Source organism: Megalobrama amblycephala, linkage group LG24 (assembly GCF_018812025.1).
Source record: "Megalobrama amblycephala isolate DHTTF-2021 linkage group LG24, ASM1881202v1, whole genome shotgun sequence".
NCBI classification, from domain to species: Eukaryota; Metazoa; Chordata; class Actinopteri; order Cypriniformes; family Xenocyprididae; genus Megalobrama; species Megalobrama amblycephala.
Window position 1 is genome coordinate 30,707,582 of NC_063067.1, and position 14,563 is coordinate 30,722,144.

The 14,563-nt window shown below is 34.6% G+C and overlaps 1 protein-coding gene across 1 annotated transcript; it reads right to left on the minus strand.

Moving 5' to 3' along the window:
* Window positions 1-5,359: 5,359 nt before the first annotated feature.
* rnf114 (ring finger protein 114) lies at window positions 5,360-14,147 on the minus strand. The gene is made up of 6 exons (XM_048177908.1): window positions 13,844-14,147; window positions 13,030-13,180; window positions 9,589-9,695; window positions 9,012-9,126; window positions 6,905-7,012; window positions 5,360-5,657 (listed from the first exon to the last, which is right to left on the minus strand). The coding sequence occupies exons 1-6, from the start codon at window positions 13,960-13,962 to the stop codon at window positions 5,592-5,594; spliced, it is 666 nt and encodes a 221-aa protein (XP_048033865.1). The 5' UTR covers window positions 13,963-14,147; the 3' UTR covers window positions 5,360-5,591.
* Between the last annotated feature and the right edge of the window lie 416 nt (window positions 14,148-14,563).

Below are 14,563 nucleotides of genomic sequence, written 5' to 3' on the forward strand. Positions count from 1 at the left end.
CAGATGCCAGAAGCAAAAGAATAAAAAACACCAGGAAAGAAGAAAGAAGAAATCTTTAAAAAAAAGAAAAACACGTAGCAGGTTAGAGAATTTACTGTGTAGAGGCAGGAGCCTGATGGAGATCTGGAAACTAATTACTGAAACAGTGTGTGGGAAGGAAAGACAACAAACGTTGTTGAAGCATCTTCTGTCCCTGTGGACAGTGTAAATAAACTTGCTGTTCGCCACTGATTGCCGGGAAGAGTTTCATCATAAATTCCCCTGTCACTCACAAAGAAGTGCAATTAACACTTTATCTACACAACTCCCAAATAAATGGGTTTAAAAAGCAATATTAAGGCATAGTGAGAGCTCCTCTTAAAAATAAAAGGTCCTACACATCACCTGAGGTTCATTATAAAAAAAAAAAACATTTTATTTTTTTATTTTTTTTTATTTTTTTAAGTTTAGCTACTGTATATCAAATAGAACTTACAAGGGATCTTTTGTGGCTTTATAAGAAACTTAAAAAGGTTCTCTTATGCATAATACAGAACCTGAAAGTGTTCTCCAGTGGCATCATATGAAACTTTAGTGATAAAAATTAACACTGCATGTGACTTGCAGAAGAACATTTTTTTGGTCATTCTTCGACTCTGCTCCTCTGTTCGGATGAACATGATTGTTTACTCATGGATGCAGGACATCTTCTCAGAGCAGATGAATGAATAAATAACCTTTTTGTTGTTGTTGTGTTTGAATCATTCAAAATAGCAAACCATGTTGCCAGAGCTACTTTCTGTGTACAGATATGATGTGACATACATGCAAATCATTTATGTATGCAATTTTCTACAAAAACTATCATGCCAGCTCTAAAATATAAATTATTATTATATTTTTTTAGCAGTGTTCATTTCTAGTTTTATTAATGTGTATTTGGGTAAAGTATGCATGATTTGTACACATACTGGCCACTTTATTAGGTACACCTCCCTCCCTGCCTTAATTCTTTGTGGCATAGATTCAGCAAGGTACTGGAAACATTCCTCTGGGACTTTGGTGCATATCGTCATGACAGCATTGCTGCAGATTTGTCAGCTGCACATCCATTTTGAGAATCTCCCATTCCGCCACATCCCAAAGCAGCTCTGTTGGATTGAGATCTGGTGACTGTGGAGGTCATTTGAGTTTAGTAAACTCACTGTCATGTTCAAGAAACCAGTTTGAGATGATTTGAGCTTTGTGACATGGCGCATTATCCTGCTGGAAGTAGCCATCAGAAGATGGGTACACTGATAATAAAGAGATGGACATGGTCAGCAACAATACTCAGATCGGCTATAGTGTTTAAACGATGCTCAATTGGTACTAAGAGGCCCGAAGTGTGCCAAGAAAATATCCCTCACACCATTACACCATGAGCAGCCTGAACCGCTGATACAAGGCAAGATGGATCCATGCTTTCATGTTGTTTATGTGAAATTCATGTTGTTTATGTGAAATGGCACCGGTGTGCTGCTGTAGCTCATCTGCTTCAAGGTTGGATGTGTTGTGTGTTCAGAGATACTCTTCTGCAGACTTTGGTTGTAAAGAGTGCTTATTTGAGTTACCGTTGCCTTTCTATCAGGCCAAACCAGTCTGGTCATTCTCCTCTGACCTCTGGCATCAACAAGTCACTTTTATACTTCACAAGAATATGTGCAACGCAAATTTCGTTATCATAAGACTATGGGCGTACTGTATGCGCACCGCCGGATTTTTGTAACCGCGTGTACTTGTACGTGCAGGTCGCACATTTAAATATTTTTTAAATATTTTTTTTCAGAGATATATAGTAATTAGTTCATCCACAAGGTGGCAACTGTGCCCTGGGGGCGTCGATTCACAACATAGTCGAAGAAAACCTGCATAAACGGAACAGACCGGAACGCATGCAAGCTACAGTGACAATGGAGGCCTATATAGAGATTGTTCGAGAGAGGTTAGAAAGTACCCTTATCTGTACAACTCTAGCATGAAAGAATACAAAACTCATGGCAAGAGATTGCTCAAAACTGTGCACACGTTGAACACCTGTTTATGCGTACGAGTCAAATGAAGTATACTTTCCAAAGCTGTGTGTTCGACTTTGAGCGTACACTAGCTTACGCATAAAAAAGCGAAGCATACCCAGGGCTTAAGGGTGTTTTAACACTTGTCAGGTTTTGTTTAATATTAACTTTGGTGCAATTTCTCTGTTAGTGCGGTTCATTTAAATAAGTGTGAACAAGCTGCCATCCTAACCTTGGTGCGCACCAAAAAAGTGGACAGAGACCTACCTTTTCAGGGGGTCCACTTCCAAATACACTCTGATGAGGTCTGACTGTGTGAAAATATACCTCACAAAAGCTGTCCAATCAGGTTGTGACCTTTATTCTTATGTCTTTTTGTTTCGTATATTTAAGTTTGATGCTGAATGCTAAGCAACTAAGCGAACCAAACTACAAAATGTGAACACACACTCATCCACTGAATACTGTTGATACCTGAAACCAGGTCCAAAGCCTCTACTCTGCTTCAAGTGAGAATACTATCTCAAAAGCCATTTCTGAGCACTATTCATTTATAGCACACTTACTAAAAACTCACTGTGTACACTACAGTCTCTGGGGTCACAGAGACCTGGGCACCAGTATTTCAATAAATCATAAAAGATGAATCACTGTCTGTCCAATGGAGATTTTGATCATAGGATCATGATTTTTCTTTAGTATCACCATACACTGTGTGCATATATTAGCACTGTTGTTGTTTGCTTTTGGGATCTGAAGGTGCATTCAGACCTGGAAACAGTAATGCGTGATTGTCAGACAAAACATCAAAGTGGATAAGGAACTGAAAATGGTTCACCTACGGCATCAAATAAAACTGCCTATCAGAAATTAAGACATTTATTTTATTTCAACAGGCTGTAAGACCATTTTTGAGACTTTATTTTTAAGAACGATGAGCTGTTTTATGTGATGGGTATCTTTTTAAAATGTGAAAAAAGGTTTCTGGGAAAGGGCCTTTAACTGTTACAGCGTGTAGTGTTTGCTCCCCCTCCATTTAGTCATCCATCAGAGAGGTGGGTGTTGTTTCTGGCCCAACATGTCTAACACACCGGTATAAATCACTCATAGTGATTTCAGGGTCCAGTGTTTAAATAATTAAAGAGCTTTAATTTATCAGGATTTAGCACCTTCAGACATGAGAGCTGACAGTCGCTGAGGGACAGGAAATGAACAACAGTAATGGAGTTAGAGCGGACGGGAGGGAGAGAGATTCACACTGTAACGAAATTGAATGCACATGCATTAAACGGGGGATGGGGAAGCAATATGTGAAGGTAATAATGTGCGTTTTTGAACATGCTTCCAATAACACAATCAAAGACTGAGAAAAGATAACACTAAAGCAGTGTCATTTGAAACACATTTAAAAGGCTTCTGAAGAAAAAAAGTTTATTAACTATACACAAGCAATTCACCCAGGAATCTTACAGGTTAATGAATCAATACCATTAAGCACTAACAATAACACATGAATAAAACAAGCAGAGGATATGATTTATCTGCATCAAACAACATGCAACAATTTATAGTTTCACAAGTTTCACTTTATAGACTGCAAAGTTATAATTTTGTTCAATATATTGTAGGATTTCAAACTACTGCCAATTAAACAGACAAAATTTATTACAGAACATACTATAAAACTGCTATCTACAGTATGACTGCTATACATACATATATACACCATAAAAACATGAACCCCCCCCAAAAAAAAAAAAAGAAAAAAAAAAAGTGCAAACAGCCTCTACTGGGTTACATATATGCATTATGAGCTTAAAGAGATAACCCAAAAATGAAAATTCTGTCATCATTTACACATCCTCATATTGTTCCAAACCTGAATGACACTTTCTTCTGTGGAACACAAAAGAAGACATTTTAAAGAAATGTTTTTGTCCACACAATGAAAGTAAGCACGTTCGGGACACAATATTTTCTTCTGTGTTCCATTTGGGTGTGGAATGACATGAGGGTGAATGATGGCAGTGTTTTCATTTTTGGGTGAACTATCCCTTTAAGATTCTATCAGTACATACCTTTTGATAAATCAGACCAAGCCATGTACTTGCCAGTAGCTGCACTACACTTAGAGAGCACTTCTTGGGTCAGAGTACTTAGACGATAAACATTACGGTGGATTAATGATACAATACTGCCCCCTATTGGATTGAACAAACTCATCTCAACACATATCTCAAGACTAATCTCAAAGTGAAACACACCTCCAACAAGTGTTAAACTGAACTGCTTCTCAAAACAACAAAATAATACAAAACAAACTGACAGAAAAAGCTTATTCCTTTGTTTCCTCTAAATTGCCTTTGAATTAGATGTCACAATCTCAGGATCAAAAGACTGATCTGATTCAATATCAGTATTTCTAACCTATAAGCTTCTGAAAAAACTCACCTCAATATAGAGGAGGTTTCAAAATAATCCATAAAAAAAAACCTTTAAGAATCCATATATCGGCCGTTTTGTTCCAGTGCAACAAAATCTGACAAATCTGCTATACAAACATTACTCTATAAACAAAAATCTGTTATAAAATTTGAAATAATTATAGATTGGCAGAATATATTTATATATTTTGACAGCTAAGAATGTATATGGTAATATCTTATATATGAATATATAAGATATATGACTGAGTTTGAATAAGCAAATCACCAAAATTACACCAATAGGAACTTTGGCATTACCAAAATTAGTGTATAATGATAAATCAGCCCTGAATCCCCTTATAGTTTGTTGATTTGTTTAAACATAAACAGTAGTTTTTGGTTCTGTTAAAGGGTAGTTCACCCAAAAATGAAAATTATCCCATGCTTTACTCACCGTCAAGCCATCCTAGGTGTATATGACTACCTTCTTTCAGACGAACACAATCAGAGATATATTTAAAAATATCCTTAGTCCTCCAACGTTTATAATGGTTGTGAATGGCGGGGCCATGTTTTGAAGCCAAAAATAATGCATCCATCCATAAAAAAGTAATCCATATGACTCCAGGGGGTTAATAAAGGCCTTCTGAAGCGAAGCAATGCATTTTTCTAAGAAAAATATCCATATTTAAAACTATAAATTCAAAAAAACTAGCTTCAACCATAAGGACGACCGTGCACAGAATATGCAGAACTAGCCAGAAGCTAGTTATTTGAATTTATAAAGTTGTAAATATGGATATTTTTCTTACAAAAACACATTTCTTCATTTCAGAAGGCCTTTATTAACCCCCGGAGTCATATGGATTACTTTTTTTTTTTTTGGATGGATGCATTTTTTTTTTTTTTTTTTTTTTGCCTTCAAACACAGCCCCCCATTCACAACCATTATAAACCTTGGAGGACTAAGGATATTTTTAAATATATCTTCGATTGTGTCCGTCTGAAAGAAGTCATATAAGATAGTCATATATACTTAGGATGGCTTGAGGGTGAATAAATCATGAGATAATTTTCATTTTTGGGTGAACTATCACTTCAAGTTTAGCTGGGGATCCATGTGTCCCTCACATCAGTTTTCCATGAGAGAGCGCTGTAGAGCTTCTTGGATCATGGCTTGCTCATCTGTAGCATAATCCTAATAAAAATAGAAAAAAATATACATGCATTTAAGATTGGTTACAAGCAGTCTAAGCTCAGCTCGCAGACCACCAGCATTTCATTCATTTAAAAGTTGACTGAACTATTTACGTAGGAAAAAAATTAATTTACATAGAATTTAAAGTCAACATTTATACAATTTAGTCAAAGTAACTTAAAATATTGAACAGAAAGAACTCTAAATGGCTTCCATCACTGATCAAATTTAGTTGACCTGACATTATGAGCAGAATAATTTCTGAATAATTTATTTTATTTATAGGGATGTGGAGATATTTGTTATTCAAAATAAGTAGATGTTTTAGCAGTATTTAGTGTCCCTTTGGTGAAGTTTGAAGGGATATTTTTTTCCAAAAAAAAAAAAAAAAAAAAAACACCCTCAAGTTGTTCTAAACCTGTATGACACAAAAGAAGATATTTTAAAGAATGTTGGTAACAGTTTCTGGTCACTAATGACTTCCATCGTGTGTGTGTGTGTGTGTGTGTGTGTGTGTGTGTGTGTGAGAGATGATGCAAGTAACCAAACAGTTGATTGTCCCTATTATATATTTATTGTGTGTGTGTGTGTGTGTGTGTGTGTGTGTGTGTGTGTGTGTGTGTAATATATATTATGTTTGTTTGTATTACACACACACACACACACACACACACACACACACACACACACACACACACACACACACAATAAATATATAATGGGGACAATCAACTGTTTGGTTACTCACATCTTTTGCATTCAAAAGAACAAAGAAACTCATACAGGTTTATAACAACTTGAGTGTGAGTAAATTATGACATTTATTTATAATTTTTGGCTGAACTTTACCTGTTCCTGTATTACCTGTACGTTTCTTCAGTTTAAATTTGACTTGTTTTGGTGCACAGAGGTAACTCTAAACAGTTTCATGAGTTTGCCTTACATGATACATGATTAGACAAACAAATTATTTAGTACAAATATATATATATATATATATATATATATATATATATATATATATATATATATATATATATATATATATATATATATATATATATATTATATGCAATATTAATTCCCAGCTTAAATTAGACCCAACTATGAATACCAAATGTAATATGTAAGTTAAGGTAAAATCTAAATTTACTAGAAGAACCCATGCTAAATCACTGTATCAACAGTAAGACATTTTTATTTTAACAATAGAAAATCAGAGCATGGAACTGTCTTAACCTACTTACCACAAAAGTATCGTAAGAAAAAGCATGTCTTATTCTGAGGTGCTGAAAGAAGTCAGCGCTCCTGTAATTCGGGTCGCCCCAGGGCATTGAGGCACATATTGGACACACCTGCAGGAGTGGAGAGGAGGTTTACAAACTTAGAAAGAAAGACTCCTGACTCCACAGGAACCATTTCTATTAAGGGGTGATAGCACTAAAAAGGTAAATCCTGACATGTTATCCTTATTAATGATATCCTTATTAATGATATTCAATATACACCAAAATATATGTAGATGAACATTGATTACAATACTCTTTACCACTTCTAGGAATATTAAACACCTCTCAGAATATTCCCTATGTAAAGGTAATGCTCACTCAATAGAGAACCTCCAAGAACCTTAGAAATTACCCTTTCCGAACTGATCAGCTGTATAAAGAACTTTTTTTTCCCCTACAGCTTTTTTTCTTTCTTTTTTTTTTCATCAAAATTCCTTTAATGTGGCATTGTGCAGAAACTCTGAGATGGCCATTTCTTTCTGGTAAATTGTTCAGTACATATATTGATTTAAATTCAACTTTAAAATATACTTTTAAAAGTTATGACCACTCTTGAAGGAAAAAAACAAAACAAAACAACAACAAAAAAACTAACTTGTAAGACTAGACTAAGCTTTTTTTGCAACCAGCCACTACCAGTTTAGTCTCCCAAACCTATGGCCATGTAAATAATAATAATAATAATAATAATAATAATAATGTATTATTATAATAATAATAATAATAATAATTAATAATAAGTACATCCCATGGAAATGGTTAGCTTTTTAACATATTTCCACCAGCAAAGATTTGACCCTCTTTGAAACAATGCCTATTAATAAAATTGATACACACTCTATGATAAATAAAACAGATATTTTGTAGTAATTTTAACAATCTAAATGGGAAAAAAAGAAAGAATAAGGAAAAAAAGTCATATCAGTCACATGGAAAAGGTAAGTGCACTCTTACATTTATCACACATTTAAAAATCCAAAAAATTAGAATCAGCTGTTCAAGATTGGGTGCCAGTGATAAGAACCTGCTTAGGAAGTGCAGGTGGAACCTGTTTCATTTAAAACTCTCACATCTAGTATCTGGTGTTCCCTTTTGTTATTTAGGTGTGTGGTGTCATTATGCCACAATCTAAAGAGTTTTATGAGACTTTCAGAAAAAAAGGTTTGGATGCCTATGAGTCTGGGAAATTATTTGAAATACATCATTCTACTGTAAGCAAAGTCATCTACAAGTGGCACAAAAATGGATCTGCTTGCAAGTATACACTGTTGGTGTCAAAGTGCATGCTTTGACAATTAGAATGAGTCTGCACGAATTTGACCTGTATGGGAGGAGTGCCAGGAATACGACTTTTCCATCTAAAAAGAACATTAGAGCAAGACTACAGTTTGTGAATGAACATATAGGCAGTAAAAAACACCCTCGAACATCTTGCAAATGAAAGAATATTGCATTGGGGAATGGTAAGGAAATTCCAGCATGTCAGAGACTGGTGGACATTTATGCAAAATGCCTACAAGAAGTTATTTCTCCTAAGTCCTACTGCAGCCTCTGTACTGTAACTACTGAAGCCAAGGATGTACTTACTTTTTCCACAAAAGAAAATAACATTTATTGATATTTCTGTTGAATAAATTATTGAAAAAGTGAATTTCCCTGTGGTTTTATTCAAGTATATCAACTTATAGCAACTATATATATATATATATATATATATATATATATATATATATATATATATATATTATATATATATATATATATATATATATATATATATATATATATATATATATAATAAATATATATATGTCAACTAATAGGCACTGTTTCAAAGAGTTTTGCTTGTCCAAATATGTTTTTTTTTTTTTTTTTTTTTAATCTAATAATTTCCATGGGATGTACTTATTTTTTCACATGACTGTAACTACAACAAACTATGCTTCAATTTCTTTGTATCAAGACTAAAAGTGCATTTACATTTTCAAAAAATAATTTGAAAACTACATTAAAAAGGGAATCAGGAAGGGGCCAAATGTATATTAAACACAAGCAGAAGCCTCACCACTGGACGTGGGTCGTGTGCGTGCTGTGAGGTGCAGTGCTCCACTAGACCATCCTGGTCAAAGTTCTTCTGGTTACAGTAGGGACAGGTGAATGTATAACGGTTCGGCACTGAACTAAAGGAACAAGAAACCAAGCAGTGTGCATAAGTCAAGATGAAAAATAAAATAAACAGGTGATTCTTCAATCAGGGCACTTTTGACTAAATTAAATGTTTTGGAATAAAGGAATAAAGATCTGATTGTGTCCTTGATGAAACTTCAAGTGGATTTTGGTGTAATTTAATGTAAGGATTGTGTGAAATTTTTGTATTCTTTGTGACGGTAATGGCGTGTGATTGTAATTACTTTTTTTCACATTTCACAAGTTTGGACAAGCCTTAAACTTGCTAACACAAAATGTTAACTAGCAAATCATTTACTTTAAAGAGATTAACTAAAATTTAAGAAAAAAATGATTAGTTATATAAGAAAAAAAATATTTTTTGAATGACAAAAAGTTTCAATTAAGTATTTCCTAATTGAAAAAAATCACCCACATATACATACAGTATTAAACACTGAAGAATGTTATATTACCTGACAATGGCAGACTGGTTCTTTGAAATGGACTTCATACCGTCCTTGATATAGTCTTGATATTTGGAGCACATTCCTGTGTGGGTTCTCATGTCAGACAAAAGAACCTGGTGAATAGTGGATACAAATTTTAGTTCAAGCTCTCTGACCACCCACAGTCTGTTCAGGGACCATCTGTATACAGTGATCTAAACACTTTGTAACTGTCCTAAACAGGTAATTCATTTCACACAGATTGCAAATCATGTGAATAATTTTCTCAAAACACTACGCACAAAGTTTCAAATGTTTTCATAAGAGTTAATACATCCAACCAAAACTTTCATAAAATCAGGAAAAAACGATCACAACTTTTTTTTTTTTTAAAAAAATATTTTTTTTATTGGCTTTACACAATTCCCAAATATTTATGTACCATTTGTCCAAACACAACCAACAAAACTCTGGAATTTGTCATAGAGAAGAGGGAAATAACGAGGTCTAAGCGTAAAGGTGGTGGTGTGGGTAGAGGAAGCAGTGTAATGAGAAGGAAAGGAAGAGTGGAACATATAGAAGGAGATCATATGAGGAGAGAGGAGGAAGTAAAAAAAAAAAAAGAAGAGGATTGGAGAAGAGCTGAGTACAGTGGAGGACATTGGTGTAGTGGAAACAGCAAGAGGAGAAATTGTAAGAAGACATAGACATAGTGAAAGTGGACAGCAGGGTGGAAGAGTAGGGAGGAGAGGTGGATTTCATATGAAATCAAAATTACTCTAATTCAGTGGTTCTGAATCTTGGACCTGAGGAGCCCTATCTGAGGGTATGGGGGATTTTGGATTCTGCACCCAAATTTTATTTTTATTTATAAGAAATTCAAGATAAATACTTTGGCATAATGTTATGTTTGAATATACATATAAACAAATTGTCTAAATATCTGTAGTTTTAAAGTTGTTGAGATAACTGAAAAAACTTTTTCTCGGCAATTTGTATATTCTCCAATGTCAGGGTGGCACAATTGCAAATATTTTATTATCAACTAACAAGGTAATAACCTTAAGCCTGATCCTCCAATACAGAGGACCCCAATAGATCATTGTGTCAGAGTGAAAAGGGTTGTAGATATCTCTCAAATACTGATAAAAACAGCTAATTTCATGTATGGGTAGATATATATTTACAAATATTTGATTGTGCCACAAAAAAAAGAATTTAAACACTTTGAAATGTTATGTAACAACTGAAACTTGTTTAAACACATTGTTCATGACTCAAAAATATGCAATGCATCAGTTTTTAAAGATTTTTTAAAAAATACCATTTTGAAGCTTTATTTGCTCAATGACCCATATAACAAAACCTGTTGGAAAAACATTACAATAAACGTGTATTTTCATTAGTGTATTTGTACATCTACAGCTGAAAATGTTCTAAAATCAATAGACGATATGCCTGTAGTTTTGATGTTAGTGTTTACTTTTAATAAATGCATTACTAGAAAAAAATGCAGTGTTTTATTGTGTAGTAAAGTTGAACTGTTTAGCAAATGTAAGTGTGTTTAGATCACTGTGTTAACTGTTTTGAGAGCAGGTACATTACTTTGGAGAAATGTGTCAAATCGATTGAGAAAAACTAATTTAGTAAAACTTAGTACTTATTAATTTTTGGTAAAAAAGAACTTCTGATCACAAAGTCTATTCTCACCAGGGGTGTACTATATCGTCTACGACTATGATAATTATGTTCCAACTGACATTTGATTATCTTTGATCTGGCCCTCCTAAGAAGCTCACGGCAGCGCTCTTTGTCCGACAGGTGTTTTGGCCAGAAAGCCAGGATCATCATCACTAACACTGCCTGTGTGTGGAACTGGGAACAATTTTAGTTATAGGAACACCTTTTTGGGGGGGACTAAATTAGCTCCTACTTCAGAGTAGGGTCTAACCCAGCACAATCCACCTTTTTCTTGACAAGTCTACTGAGTTTTAGATTATGGGAGGCACTTACAGTTGGGTAAGTTCCACTCAAAAACACTAAAACAAATCGTTTCAAATCATAAGGTTGCGCTACTAATAATAATAATCATTATTCGTCAGTTTGACTAAGTGAGCTGTAAAATTTCCTTCATGTTCTCATGTTCAGACTTCAAGAGAATAACGTAACGCTTGGTATTCTAATGTGACGTGGTATAACTAGAATATAGTTGGCATGAGCTCTTTCCAGTCACTGCATTCTTTTACTTCTGGTTATTTTCTCTTTTTCGTTTGTGTTCCACTGTAACAGTATGGAAAAAGACAACATATTCTGCGCATTTGTGGTCTGCATGCTCTTTTTTTTCTCCATAATTCCTCATGTCTTTTTCCAGGTTTGTTTTCACACGGATGCCTTAAAATGTAATTGTCTCCCCTTTTCACTTTTAATCCCTATTAGCAGTGTTTACTGGAACGTTTATTCAGCAGGTAAATAATGCTACAACATATATTGTCTGTCAAAATGACGGAAATCACTTGAAATGTTATCACTTGATGTTCCAGTTAATGAACATTTTTGATTAAGTCAACGTGCTATATAATACAGACATATATTACTACAGTGATTAACACGTCCATAATATTGCTACGGAAATATGACCAATCGTTTCTCAAGATATGACCCTTATTCCTCATCTGGTATCGTTTAAAGCCCTTTGAAGCTGCACTGAAACTGTAATTTTGACCTTCAACCGTCTGGAGGCCACTGAAGTCCACTATAAGGAGAATAATCCTGGAATGTTTTCATCAAAAACCTTAATTTCTTTTTGACAGAAGAAAGAAAGACATGAACATCTTGGATGACATGGGGGTGAGTAAATTATCAGGAAAATTTTATTTGAAAGTGGACTAATCCTTTAATATGCTTTTTGTTCTCTAAATTATATTATTGTTCTCTAAATTACATTATTAACCTTACTTTCATGTTATAAGTTAAACAGACGTTATATTAAACTTAGTCTTGTCAACATTTTAGAAATTGTTTTTGTGTTCATTGAGATATTGTTTACAATGTTACTTTTCAAAGGGGGTGTACTCATTTACGCTGAGCACTGTACATCTTGTAAAAATAGGCATAATAAGTCCCTATTAAGGCCCCTTAGTTTCTGTCACTAATATGAACTAATCACAAAATAATACAGAAACCTCCAGGAGTCAATGGTCCACAACAGGCCTAAATCTTTCAAGGTATTAGCAAAAAAACACACTCAGCAAAATAATTTTTTGTCAATATTGCACCCCAAATTCTCACTAATTTCTTCAATATTTCCTGTACAACCATCCAAGGTTCCCTACTGTGATTGATCAACTTACATATCGGTCTGACAGTCTCTTCCTGGCGGGTTTTGGCCAGAATAAGCACTTATAAAAATGAATGCACACCATTGAAAGTAACATATACAGTTTAACTCGCATACATGCACCCACACACCTCATTTGTACAGCCTTTGCACCTCCCGATTGATCTTTGCATCAAGTCTTGTAAACGATCTGCTTTATGCCATTTGCGCAGATCAGTCCTGCAAACTGCACACACAGGTTTCTGAGGCCGCAAGCACTCCTGAAGGCAGCTGTCACAGAATCTGACAAGACAAAACGTACATATTAACATTAAAACATTTATGTTACATGCAAATATGCAGATTTGGCTGACAAACAAGACAATCCCACTTTGCAACAAGACACATGACTCTGTATCTCACTATGTATATATTTTTAGTTGACATAATGTACACTTGAAGGTTTCATCGACACGGTTACCATATTTTCCCCCTCCAAGAATTAAAATACTTTTCAATGTATTTTCACAAGGAATTCTTATTTTATTCCTTTCACTAGTGTGTTGTTATGGATAGTCAGTAATGTCTGAGCCTTACAATTCATATAAAAGTATTAAAAATCACCTCATCAAAATGGAAAAGACCCCATTTTATAGAAGGACACTGTGGGTGTTGTAGTTTGTTCATGCAAAGGCATAATTAAGTGAGCACTACAACTCCCAGAATCCCACACTGCAAAGTTTTCTACACAAGAAGCAAAACTGAAAGTAACCAATTTCTGTCTTCCGAGAAAATATTAGCACAACTGTAGTTATTGGTTAATATTAGACACAGTCATATTAAGTTTAAATTACATGACATGGAGGCTGTGCATCGGTTTCACGTGATGACGAAATGAGCATTAAACTAATCAACATGTCAATCGAGAAGTTACTGCTGTAAGCACTAGACCTCATGGATACTCACGTATGTCCGCACTGTGTGGTCATCGGACAGATATATATCTCCAAACACACAGGACATAGGAAGTCATCGTCTTCAGCATCGTTCACATCAGTTTGAGGTACTGTTTTGAGCATGGCCATGTCTGCTGCGCTGTGTTCCGTGTTCTTGAACTCCGGTGAGATTCACTGTTGGGATGGGAGGAGCAAAAACTCAGCTGATCTCATGCACACGCATGAGAAATTAAATTATTTCACACTTATTATTTAGACTAATGACAAAAAGCCGCAGAGTTTAACCAAATGAGTGAAAGATAGCACATATGTGGTGTTTGTGTGTCGTCGACGTCTTTTAATGAAGAGTTATGAGCGTGATATATTGCTAGTGGTATCCAAATCATGAATGAATCACTTGAACCGGTTCTTTTAAATGATTCGAAAGGCAATGTGAAAATGAATCACTCGACTGGTATAACCTTTTTAGAGTGAAACTGATGGGTGAGAAACGTAAACAACGTAACATTTGGCAGAAGAAGAAAAAAAACAAGGGTCTCAACTGGAATGACAGCAACAAAATGGAACACATACATTGTCACTAAATGTATAGAATTACAAACCTGCGTTAACTGAAAACAGCAGTGTTTGAGCAAAATTTATTAAAGTACAAAAAGAAGACGTGAAATGCAGCGCAGGGACTTCTGGGAACTATTTTTAGCGATGACTCAAATGAATCGAATCATGTTGC

Excerpts from the sequence above, each read along its gene's own strand:
- rnf114 (XM_048177908.1), bottom strand. The coding sequence starts at position 13,962 with ATGGCCATGCTCAAAACAGTACCTCAAACTGATGTGAACGATGCTGAA. Across the intron at positions 9,696-13,029 it reads GCAAAGGCTGTACAAATGAG|GTTCTTTTGTCTGACATGAG; the intron begins GTGTGTGGGTGC and ends ACTATTCACCAG. Across the intron at positions 9,127-9,588 it reads AACCAGTCTGCCATTGTCAG|TTCAGTGCCGAACCGTTATA; the intron begins GTAATATAACAT and ends TTGTTCCTTTAG.